We start from the raw sequence: 13,234 nt of genomic DNA on the forward strand, positions 1-13,234 counted from the left end.
AGGCAGCGACATAAGTGGTGTGTGGTCTGAGGATTCTGTCCATGAGCCGCTGAAACATAGCCAGGGTTCATTCGGAATACCCACTCGGGAGATTATTTTGAAGAGTGCCTCCACAACAGTACGTGCTGAGATGTTGCGCAGAGGCACTGCTTCTGGATATCGCATTGCTTAGTCCACCAGAACCAACACAAATCGATGCCTGCGTGCCATCTCTAATGGCCTGACAAGGTCCATACCAATTCGTTCGAAGGGGACCTCGATTAATGGAAGTAATGGCCGGCGGATTCACCAACTGACATTCACAGCATGTCGCACACCACCTGCGGACATCCCCGTGAATGCCCGGCCAAAAGAAATGGGCCATTAGATGTTCAGTGTTTTTTCCAGCCCTAAGTGACCCACCATCGTATTATAATGAGCCGTCTGGTATAACATTTCCCGGCGGCCCTTCGTTACTAACAGTTGGGTTGTATATTCCTTTGTCTGAGCGTCCTGTGTCACTCGATACAACTGATCCTTGATAATTGAAAAATACGGATATGCGAGTACAACGTCTGGCAGTAGGCATTGACCATTAATCACTTTGTCAGAGGCGTGCCTAAGGGTCTCGTCTCACGTCTGCTCCAGAGGGAATTCCCCTGAAGGGAATCCTCTAAGGGCTGGAGAGGCCGAAACTTCCCCCTTCTTTGCATCATCCTGACATGGAGCTGATGTAGACGGCCCCGGCTCCGCCTCCCCAGACAGTGAATTGCAAACCACACACCGGGACACTTTATTACAGGACACATCCACACAAATGTCCTTCAATAAGTAATTTCCTTCAGCAAATGCTGGCCAATTTGTACCCAAGATTAGTGGATGGGTGAGGCGGGGACTAACCGCAGCCTCGACACTATGCTTTTGTCCCCTAAATTGAATGATGACTGTCAGTAATGGGTAACGGGTGTCAATCCTTACCGTACTCACTCTCTCGGCCTCGCACTCCACAGATGTAGCTCAGCCACTCCCCCATCACTACAATTAAATTATACCGGAACACCAAATATGTCTTATTTGTAAAGAGAAAGACCTGAACTTGTTAGGGTTCAGACGGGGTGTACTCATTTATGCCTGGTACTGTAGTAGATAGATAGATAGATAGATAGCCCTTGTCTCCTTGCCTTTTTTATGAAGTCCTTTCTTTCCCCTGTCTTTCACTGTCACTCCTTGTCTGTCTCTTCTCTCTCTGTCTCAATAACCGTATCATTTTCCATGTAAGGGGTAAAAGATGCTTGCGTGAGCTGACTGATCGTAGATGCATCGTTGAAATTGCCAACCATCCTGGCCTTCACCGATTTTATTACATTTGCTCAGAATGCGACCTTCAAAAGACTTCCTTCCTGCCTGCCTGAATCAATAACAGATGCAGAGCGATCAGCCTCATCTTCGCCAGGATTTGAGAATCTATGAATTTCCCAGCAAAATAGGAGCACTAATATATCAGAATATTTCTTACACAGTGAAACAGCTTCTAGAATAAATAATGCACACACATATTTGAGCTATGAGTTCCCACTTCAGAAGTAAGAGGTTACATGTTTCATTCATGTGTAACAAAGCACATGCCATTGGCTTATCGAGGAATGCTAATCTTATTTTATTGGGTGGCATATGTCACTTCATAATCCACAATGCACTAAAAAATGAAGGTCATGATACGAGCGAAAGTATCAGTGCTTAAATCCTCCTGCTCTGTAAGTCATCTCTCTCCACTGAAAATGTAACAGGTATAGAAATGTAAAGAAAACTTGGGCGTCTCTGGTACAATAACAAAAAGTGAATTATGTATCCGCATGGCTTGTTGTGCAGTAAAAAAATAACCATGTTTGGAAATGAATACTAGTTTACTGTATGCTGCATGCTACTATTTTGTTTTTTAATTATATGGGGAAAAGTGCATATACAGTAGTCATGGTTCCATTCAAATGCAATTTTGTGTAAAGTGTGTTAGCTTTTGGCACTCGTAACATTGGAAATGGACTGTCCAGTGCATTGCAGTGTGGTATACAACATTTTGCACTGTATACTCTGCATTTTGTTTTTTGCAAATTATGTAGTAGGCAATCATGGTATGCCATGCAGACAAAAAATGTGCACATTGTGCACAGTATACATACTTAATATGGCAGAAATAGCATACAGAAAATAGTATGCTACAGGGTGGCCAGGTCTGTGTAACAAAGGCAGCCCAATGACCAATCAAAACAAACCCAAGACCAAAACTCAAAATATACCACTACACTAAGTAACCCTAAAAAGATTTTTGTATCCTAGGGGAGACAAACATTTAAAAGGCTGGGGAGAATAATGAGTGAGTTGATCAAATTTTTTGTGAAAAATATTGAAAAGGGGGTACCTGCAAATACTGAGGACATGCAACTTTGTATATAAAGTCTGGCATCAACTCGCAATCTTTATCTAAAAGTAAAAAGACAGCTGACCTCAAGGCAAAATCTCTTATCCTTTCAATGTTATTTTCATGATTTTTACAAGCAATAAAATTTGAAATAAAAGTATTACTTCACTATACACTGTAGTAGTTCACGATATATAGTAGAGCAAAATATTCAATGCAAACTTTTCATTCAAGTATTTATGCATACTGTCTTCAATCACAGACAGAGAGAACAAAGAGTGAATACTAGTACACATGAAACATCTAGATCAGTTAAGTGGGAGATGTCAGCTCAGTCAGTCAGTTATAATGAACGGCACTGGTGCACCTGCTACCTCATGCTGAGCAATTCACAACACACAACAAATACACAGTTATAGAAGTATGCTCTATCTTAAACAGAAACAGCCATGGTGTTTGTTGGGGTGTTGGAACTTATTGAGTTCCATTAGAGGACAAAGAGCTGAGACCGTTAAAAAGAGCAGAGCCATGTCTGAGCCTCTGCCTGCATGTGTGTATGTGTGTGTGCATATTTCCCTCTCTGTTCACCTAAATACCACATATTGCAGTCACAGCACTCTGTTCTTTCTGTCTGTCTCTGGGGGTCTTTTGAGAACATGGGTTTTAGACAAGTCAGTGATGGTAGGTCAAAAGTTTTGTTGCTGAAATCAGTCTGTGCTACTGAAATTCAAAGCACTGCCCGCAGTGGCTGAAGCTAGAAGTGTTGTTTAACGTTTGGGCACATGTGAGCTCCAGTTTTAGGGATGTCCACAGAGTAGCAAAATTGTAAACAAGTTGTTTTAAGTTGTAAATGCTGTAATAAAGTCAACAGGAATGCATATTTTATTAACCATATGCCCTTACCCAAACCCCAACCCTAATCCTAACCATCAGTGGAGTAAAAATGTAAACTTAAAGCAAAATTGTAACCTCTGAATTGCACTTAACATTGATTATGTTAACGGAATTACTTATTGATTTTCACGGGAGCAGAACCCGAGTCTATGAGGCTGCAGTAGCACCACAGGAAAAGGTAAACACATTTGAATTCATTCAAAGATGTCTTGTGGGAGATTGCACTTTTCAGAAACTTGGCAGAATGGGGCCAATGTCAGGATACCGTAACATCTGCTAGCACCGTGTCAGCTTCCCGTGTATTCATGTTGTGCATTACTGTGATATAGAACTCAACTGATATGCAGTCACAGGTGTGCATATATTGGCTATTTTACAATTACTTTAAATGTAAGATGTCATCAATTTTTATTATTTTGTCCATATTCATGCTGTCTCTGAGCACAAAATCAGGTGACGTGCATGAAGCCGCTTCCGTATTTGCTGTCAAATATAGTGTGCGAGAAGTGTGTAATTACATCTTAAAAGTAACATCATTAACCAAAGTAAATAGTCAAATTATTGAGGCAGAGGGAAACGAGAATAAAGCCTGTATTATGTGCTGGTTCCTGGCTTTGCTGTGTTGCAGCGAGCCATGTATTATGATGGTGTGATAACAAAATGTCTCACAGTGGGAAAGTGATCATATCACTTGGTTCTCAGGGCACTTGCCAATTCAGAACCTTCTTAGGTCACAGAGTCTTTGCAGTCAGCCGCGTATGCAGATATACATGGACCTCGGCACTGAACATGCTAATGAAAAGCTATTTAGCAGTTGTTGATGATAGCACCTTCGAGAAAGCTCTGTCTCCCTGTCTGCTTTGTGCGATTAGCAGGAATGCTAATTTGTCTCTTAACAGTCTGAATGACCCCTTTTCCTACAGCACTCTGACTCATTCATATTCCTTCAGATCTTTGCTTCGTACAAATGGTCGCAGGTACATTAATCAAGAGTAGCTGCAAGTTTGAGTTCCTCAAGTGCTCAATTAGCTTCATGGAGAGTCGCCCCAGGGGATTCATTCATAACTGTGCAATTTAGCTCTTAATGAATTAGCGCCAAACACTGGAACGTTTTGTTTAGGATTGTTTGTTCACTCATTTCATAATTCTTAAAAGGACACCACACACACACTTCAAAATAGCAAGGTTTTCTGAATTACAAATTTCTGAAGTAATTTTAGAAGTTCCAAGTTCTATTAATTTAACCAGAAGCAAAATGCATTACTTTTACAAAATTTAATTTTTTGGGGTAGTATTTTAAAAACACGCTTTATGCTAAGCTAAAATTCTCTAATTCTTTTGCTCCAAACTTACTTCAAACTTACTTCACTGTCTGCATGTATGAATGTAACACATCTTAAGAAAGTGTTTCACCGCTGTTCAAATGCACTTTGGATCGCATCATTTATATGTATAAATGTTTTCCAACTGAAAGGAATAAATATTAAATGAAACAAATGACAATAAAATGCAAAGTATTCTCTTCAGTAATCAAAATAGTTTTTGAATGTAACTGTATTCTAATTACCAATGATTTAAACTGTAAATGTAGTGGAATTTAAATCTGATGTTCTCTCTAGCATCATCAAAATTAAGTGTTTACTCAAGATATTCTTGTTTGTTTGACATAACTCTGTCCCACTCAAAGTAAAGTGTAATGCTCCATCACTTACTTTGTGTTCACTTACACAAAGTTTGTGTACTTTGTGTTCACTTACACTGTTCTTTGGTACTGTGAGGAGTGTGGCAGGTCACCTTTTTCCTCAGACTCTATGACTAAATGGAGTGCAAACAGCAGTAATCCAGCCTAAACAAGTACATCGGTACACCTCTATTTCACCAACCTCCCAATCAATCTCACAGTATTTTGAAATATGCCTCAGCCTCGGACCAATCTACAGGAATATGTGTCTGCATGTGTGTTCAGCAGATCACACAACCCCAGCTGCTAATTTAACTGTGAAGGCGATTTGAGGATTATAACTGAAAAGGCTGATAATGAAATTGTACAGTGAGTGGTGATGAAAAGATTAACACAAGACAACATGGACAGCAACCTAAGAAAGATGTCATTAAGTCTCTGTCTCTCTGCTGAAGTCTACAATCACTGTATTAGTGTTCAGGTTTGTAAATCAGTGCGGTGTCTTAGTTCAAGTGAATCTACCTATTAGTGTTTGTTTAATGTGCTTCTATATGTATTTGTTTATTATTTCAAACCTGTATGTTCTTATTTTTTCAGTGGAAGACAAAATATATTTTCTGAAGAATCTTAATGCAGCACTTTTCTTGATGGTGACCACAGCTGTCAAGCTTCAAAAGGGACCAAAAAAACATCACAAAGTAGTCCATACAACTCATGTGCTATATTTAAATGCTTCTAAAGCCATACATGAAGCTTTATGTGCAGAGCAGACCAAAATTTATGTCGATATTCATAGAAAACCTTCCCATTCTCAAACAATGCTACCGTATGACTTGAGAAGACTTGGAGTTACATATTTGTTGTACTACTTTTATGGTACTTTTTTTGTCCTGTATGGAACACCAGGATCACTATGAACTGTTTTTGTATGTAAAGAGAAGCATTTTGTACTGCGTGTAAAACAGTGCTCCACGATAAAATAACAGCATACAGGTGGACAAATTGTTCACTCTTGGTTGAACAATTCCTTTAAATCAGATTTTTTTTTTTTTTTTTAATGATAAAATACAAATCTCAGCTTGATGACCTCAGTTTGAATGGTTAAGTGTGAGAACCAGATGCCCTGTTTTCTCCCAGACTTCTAGTTTTTAATCAAATTATAAAATATGGGTTGTTTTTTAAGAGGGACCTATCATTAATTAATCAGCTGTAGTCAGCACTCAGACCTTGTTTAGCAAATATTTTAGACTGAACTAAGATAAAAATAGATTAAACGGAACGACTTTGATATTTTGTCTCTTGTTGACTGTTGTTTCATGTCATCAGAGTAAACCAGTCTTATTTCCTCTTGCGCAAGTTCAGTTTGTGCACAGACTTCAGGCAAATAATCACGACACCACTGCTGTTCCTCATCAGCAGCACAATTAATGCGCTAATCATTGAAAAACTGGGAATGATTGACAAGGAACGGTGGTAACCTCTGTCTCCAGATGCTTTCACCATGAATTCCACTTGCAGTTTGAACAAACGGTTTTCCTATTGCTTCGTCTGTGTGGAAGTAACTGAAATGACATAGAAATAACTGTTGAAGCCATTCAACCCACAAAGTATTTCCCATCACTGTCAGTGCAGAATGATTTAAAGTTGAGGAAATTACATCTGTAAATTGACAGTCATTTGAGTGTGAGAATGTCTAACTGAAATGAGGCATGCTTGGCTTCCTCGCTCATTTTTTGTTTTTTTATTTATATTTTTTGTTTATAATTATATGGCATTTGTCCTTGGAGAAAATGTTTAATTGGCTCTGAATATGAGTTCTTCATGCCTGGACCATTTTGAAAAAAAAAACAAAAAAAAAAAACACAAGCCTTCCAATGGGGCCCTTTAGAACCATCATGTCTTATTGGTAGGTGTGAATTATTGGAATGCCCTGGCCAGCTCTCAGCCAATCAAATGACTCGTGTTGGCTTGGAGGCCCAGTCTGGGGATCAGGTTTTAGTTGTGCGGTTGGGACACCAGATGTTTATGGTGTGAGGAGGGATGGAGGAGTCTGTGTGTAAATGGGAGGGAAAGTTTGCATGCAGACCACACACTTTCTGTCCCAGGTGTTAGAAATTTTGGCACAGCACACTCCTTGGCAGTGCAAGGCCTTCTCTCAGCATAAGCAGTGCAGTCAAGATGCCAACTCATTCCCTCTGTTTTCATCCTTTCATCATCTGACTGAGATTTTCTTTTTTACCACAATTACAGACCTAAAAGCAAATGCTATTAAAGTCCCCTTCTGTACTGGATCAGGCTCACCTCAACTACTGAATGCCGAATTCACCCAAAAATGAAAATTCTGCCGTTATTTACTTTCCTTCATGTTGTTCCGGACCTATTTGCTGCTACTTATGCTGCCTTAATTATCATAAAGATGAGTTTCCTACTCAGAAGTTGCACATGAACGCCCCCTTAAATTGAAATTACGATTGGGAAACTCTGAGAAAATGTAGATACCCAAGTTTCCAAGTTGTGAGAAGACGTAAACATTTAACATGGTGGACGAGAGTACAGTTTCAGTAATGAATGATGGTTTGAATCATTATTCTGAATAATAGCATGTATTTGACTGAAATTTTATTAGCATCAGCCAGTTGGCTATCATGTATTCCGGTGTCAAAATAAGAGTTCCACAAGAAATATACGTGAATGAATCTGGTGTCCTCTATGTTTCCAACAACAAAGCACTTGAACGTGACACACATAATTACGACTTCAGAAGTGGGAAGTAGGATAATTCCGATAGCACATGAAGGCAATATTATTCTGTGGAACACAAAAAGGGGGATTTTTAAAGAATCTTCATGTAGCTCTTTTTCAAACAACAACGGATCATAGTGACCATGGATGTGAAGCTTCAAATGAGAAAAACACAATAAAGACACAATAAAAGTAGTCTGTATGAATTATGCACTATGTTCCATGTCTTCAAGTTCTGAACCAAGTCTTCTGGAAGTCATAATTCACTGAAAATCTGCCCCTCTGCTGAAAAAATTATAATATACAGGTTTGGGACAACATGAGGGTTAGTAAATCATGACATAATTTTCATTTTTGGGTGAACGCTCCCTTTAATCACCACATTGTGTGTCTGAGGTTCTGATTGCTGATCCAGGTGCCCTTAAATGCAGTAACTGGGTGACTCACCCTCACAGACCTCTTGGCCCTAATAGGTAAGCACCTCAGACTGCATGAAATGTGATGAAGTAGCTGATGAAATGATTGCTAGCCATAGTCAACTTAGGCAACCCAAGATCTGATCTTTGTTGCCTGGCTATTGGACCTGCACTTGGTCCTGAGGGTCAAAGCTGACCTTTGGGGTCACAAGTGTCTCTTAAGCATGCCTAATAAATGTGAAAGCCCTCGCCACCTGTGTGATAAACGGTAACCATATATGTGACAGCATGGGACCATTAGTCCTAGCAGCTGATTAGAACACAATGTATAGCCTTGTATTTATTGCCAAAGCTCAAGGACTTACGCCACAATACACCCAACCCCCATTTGACTGCCACAGTAAAGCTGGGTGCACACTGTGTGATTATTTCTGTCATTAATATTTTTAAGGGCATTACAATGCAATTATGCAGATTTTGAAGCTTCAAAAGAGAAATCTCCATTCACTTGTATTTTAATGACCTACTGAGCTAAGATATTTTTCTTTAAATGCATTCTGGTGAAGAAAGAAAGTCATACACACCTGGGATATCATGAGGGTGAGTAAATAATGAGAGCATTTTCATTTTTGTGTGAACAATCCCTTTAATGTGAGACTGTAAGATGAACAGTACATCTCAGAACTTTGGTCACGTTGACTGACGATTATTTGTGTCATGAAATTGAAATGGTACAGCAAAAAACTTAAGAAATGTTGGCAATGTTTTGGCTGCAGAAGCACAAAAAAAGAAAGAGAGAATTTGTGCAATTTTTCTGAGCATACACAAGTTAATTTTGATTATTATAATTTTGGTTCAATCACTGCGTAAACAGAACACTAAATAACAAGATGTTATATTGAATATCTTATAGAAAATAATATAAAAAAATTTTCACGGAATGATGAGCAAGTCAAACTAAGCCATCAAAGACTGACAATTTTGCCATATCACAAAATAAATCTCAATTGTAATATGATTAAAACATATTTATTTATCTTATTCTTCCGTAAACTCATTTAGTTTATGGACAAAAACTATGAGTTAAAAACATGTCTTGAGCAGCTTTTAACGTTCATTCAAATGGCTGGTGAACCAATAGCAGCTGTAGTATTTTTGCTTTTATTTAAAGAAAAAAAAAGAAGCTAAATCTACTTGATATTACTTTTTAATTTCCACATAGAATGGATAACTATAACTATATTAATCTGGAAAAAACATAATATTTCAGAATTTTTGGGAAGAAGAAATTGGCAAGTTATAAGCGCTAAATCTGTTTATAAACTAAAACGTGCTGTGCGCGGCACAGCGGAAGACCGCAGGGCACAGCATCATGAGCACATCAGCTTGCATAAACTGCCGCCGGTGTCCTCGCTTCTCTATCTTCTCCAAGACTTTCTGCCCTGTCAATATACAAGAACAGTACTGTAATTTTCTACATATTTCATTTTATTCTGGAAAGGAGCTGTTTATTCAGGTATGAGGGAACAGTCTGAACACATTTAACCACTGAAAAATCTTATATTCACTTGTAACATGGGGGCAAAAAATGCCCTAGCATGAGTTCTCGTGTTTTATTAATAATATACAGTATGATATAGTTACAATTACATACATTGCGACCTTCTTTTGACTTTTCACTGAACATTATTTTTATTCCCGCTATGCGGCTCCTCGCACCATCGCGTGCACAGACGGCTCTCCGCTTCTATCAGTCCGCATCGGTTCGGTATTTTACTCCCACGTTAAATTCTGTAACCGTTCGCCCCTCTTGTTCAAAATAAACTATACTAGCAGGTAACACTCTCACTCACAGTGCTGTACTGTACTTCCCAGCCCTGTGCTGCTGTTTATCTGTCTGAAAAGCCTCACCCGCTATAGCCAAAATTGCGCAAGGGATGGATGTTATATAAAGAAGTTATGAGAAATCACAAAACACAATGTAACTAAATGCTACAATTTACTTAATAATAATATCTCAGTATGTTAAGTAACCATAATGTTAATTAAGACTTTATTATTACAACTTTAATACAATAATACATATACAGAACAACCACTTTTAGTGTTTGAATCAATCATATCTCTCACTAAACACTATGTGAAGTATTTATTTTTGCGTTATTTTATTCAGCTGGCATGTAGGAGTTGATAACAGTTTGCTTAATAATCTCATTCCATATCTGGATAATTGTTGCAGTATCATAGAGGATACATTTCCTCCTCTATGATTTTGCATTATATTAGGTTTGTACAGTATGTTAACTTAATAGCGAAAATACTTGGACAAACGTGAATGAGAATAAACCTGAAATAGGAATGTGTTTCAGTCACAATGTACATTATGTAGTTTAGAGACAGTTTAGAGACATTTAGAATGTTACAAATGGCTATTTCTATTTAAATAAGTTTTGTATTCTTACAATTTTCCATTTGTCCAAGAATCCTCTTGCAGCAATGCAGGTCTTTGGCATTTAAAAGCTGCTAGTTTAGGACCTGTGAGGAGTCTGTTTCTCAAACTAGAGACTGTGATTTACTTGTCTTTTTGTTGTGCATCTGGCCGTCCACTTCCCTCTCTATCCTGTTTAGAGACTATTTTTTTCAAAACAGTAAGCATAGAATAGCCTTCATCTCTCTAAAACAATATAATTTAGGAGAAAATATAATTTCAGGAGAAAAAAAGTGTAAAGCAACTTATAAGAACTCAATACCTCAGCAAATAGGGAAAAAAGCCACTATACTGTGATTTCCGCATGGTAGCGCAACTATTTTCAATTGTTCTAATAATAAGGACATTTCCTTGAGTACCAAATTAGCACTTTAGAATGCTTTTGTAAGGAACTGGTGACACGGTATATGTTTGCCATCATTGGTAAAGAAAAAATTTAATAAATATCACTTAAAATAATTATTTCACACCATAATAATAATTTGCAATTAATGATTTTGGCAGTATTTTTGATCAATTTAATGCATCCTTAGCGAAAGGAAGCATCAGTTTCTTTCAAGAACAAAAATACCTTTGTGTTCTAAAAATTGAAGCGTATATACCTGTACTATATATAATTTAATTTTCATAAAGTAACTTGTAATGTAATTACTTGAGTAGTTTTTCGGCAAACTACTTATTTACTCTTGAGTCATAATATTTCTCAGTATTTATACTTGAACTCAAGTGAATTATTTTTTTCAGTAGCAGTACTTTTACTTAAATAAAAAAAATCAGTACTTGCACCACTAGATTAGAGCAAAAGAAAAACACATGGCCACCCTCTACTCTGTTAGCCCTGTGTTCTCAATGATGCTAGCAGGGTTAAGCAGTACGATATTTATGGTGGGAATGAGACCCTTGGGCCCCGGGCAAGGTGAGAGCAGATCTGAGCATGAAAGCTTGTCACTGATAATGGTCCACGTGGTTACGGGAGGGTCACTGCAACATGCAACACTCACTAGCTTTTATTTGTAGCTCTCAGGGGAACACCTCTGTGTGACAGCTAATGAAAGAATGAAATAACGAGAGGAATGCTGGGGGCGAAAAGAGATATCTGAATGAATGAAGATTAATGGAGAAGGCCGATGTTGGAAATCTGAGGACATTATTAAGCGGTCATCCTGCACCTGCTGAAAAGACCAGCTTAGACCAGCATGTTCCAGGCTGTTTTTGTTGGTAAGTTCTGTTTTGGTGCTGTTAGCTGGTGGACCAACATAGCTAAGATGTTCACAAGTGAAACAGTGCTGATGAAGCTAGTTAAGAAGCCTGGTGCCCTACTGAAATAATAATTATTTTATATTATATTACACATAAATAAATAAATCATAAGTTGGTTATGGTTTTGGGCACCTGTAAAAAGTTTAGGCTGGGAAACCAGTTGGCTGACCAACTAAACAGTTGTCAGCTGGCTAAATGGTGTGAAGTGGTGTTATACCTGCCTGAAATTATCAAGCTACCCCAGACCCCAAACTGTATTATTATTATTATTATTATTATTATTATTATTATTATTCTCTCTACATGTACAGCAATTTTTATAATCTTTTTTTATCAGATTAACCTATCCTCAAACAAGGCACAAGGCTGGTGTAGAGGAAAAAATATTGATTCTAATCTAAGGGCTAATTTAATAATTCAAAATAAATTACAGCCAGATACATCTCAGCCATATGGGTCTCAGTCTTAAAAGTAAAAATATCCCTTACACCCACGCTAGACATTAGGGCAAAGCAGTTTTGACTGTGTAAAGTCAGCCTCCTTGTGGTCCCATGTATCTGTTTGTGGCTCTAGACGGACTGCTGATGCCAGCTCTTCATCTGTTCACTCCACACTGAGGGAAAGAGAGGCCGAGGGAGACACTAAGGGGGAAGATAGAGACTTGTGTCTTGCTGTGGCTCACCAAGCCGCAGCTAAAGAGATGGATGGTTGTGAATCTAGGGAAGGGCAGCAGGGAAACTCAGATTCAGATGACTGATGGGAAGGTATATTGTTTTCTCAACAGGACTGCAGGCGGAAATGTAGACTACGTAGTTACTATGGTAGGTGAAACAGCCCATGTAACTTACGAAGAAGTACTGTGGCACCATCATGACGCAGTGATTGGTATCAGCTGGCAATATCATGGTACAACATGAATACCATATTGATATAGCATGGTATTTCATGGTACTCTAGGTAGTTAACAGAATATCATGGTATTATCATGAGACAGTTCTTAATACCATGGTATTAACATAATACATGTAAAAAAACATGTTTTTAACATGTTATGTTTTCCAAACATCATGTTTATTCGGTGGTGCTTTTTAGTAAATGGGCTTGTGCATTCTATATTAGACTAATTTGATTGTTTAAGTGTAGTTTTAGAACGATGCATTGTTGCTATGTCTATATCAGGGGTCGGCAACCTTTGTGACATGGAGTGCCATTTTTTATTTTCCTGGTCAATGGCTGTGCCGAACCCCCCCCCCCCCCCCCCCAAAAAAACATAACATGCGCATGTATGTGATTTTCTGTTTGTATTTTGCATATTTCTATAGACTCAGATTTTTGAACCCCACGATGTGAGTTTATGT

At 38.2% G+C, this 13,234-nt stretch overlaps 1 protein-coding gene across 2 annotated transcripts in view; it reads left to right on the forward strand.

The window, feature by feature from the left end:
- LOC127416614 (CXADR-like membrane protein) overlaps positions 1-13,234 on the forward strand; it is a 140,942-nt gene that overhangs the window by 28,498 nt on the left and 99,210 nt on the right. The window contains exon 1 of one of the 2 annotated variants that reach the window (XM_051656050.1): positions 11,649-11,834. The exons of the other annotated variant lie outside the window; for it this stretch is intronic. Within the exon in view, the coding sequence (XP_051512010.1) occupies positions 11,813-11,834 (22 nt within the window). The 5' untranslated portion in view covers positions 11,649-11,812. Of the gene's footprint in view, positions 1-11,648; positions 11,835-13,234 lie in introns of those variants that run through there. 2 annotated transcript variants of the gene reach the window in all.

The sequence above is a fragment of the Myxocyprinus asiaticus genome, chromosome 26, assembly GCF_019703515.2.
Source record: "Myxocyprinus asiaticus isolate MX2 ecotype Aquarium Trade chromosome 26, UBuf_Myxa_2, whole genome shotgun sequence".
NCBI lineage: Eukaryota > Metazoa > Chordata > Actinopteri > Cypriniformes > Catostomidae > Myxocyprinus > Myxocyprinus asiaticus.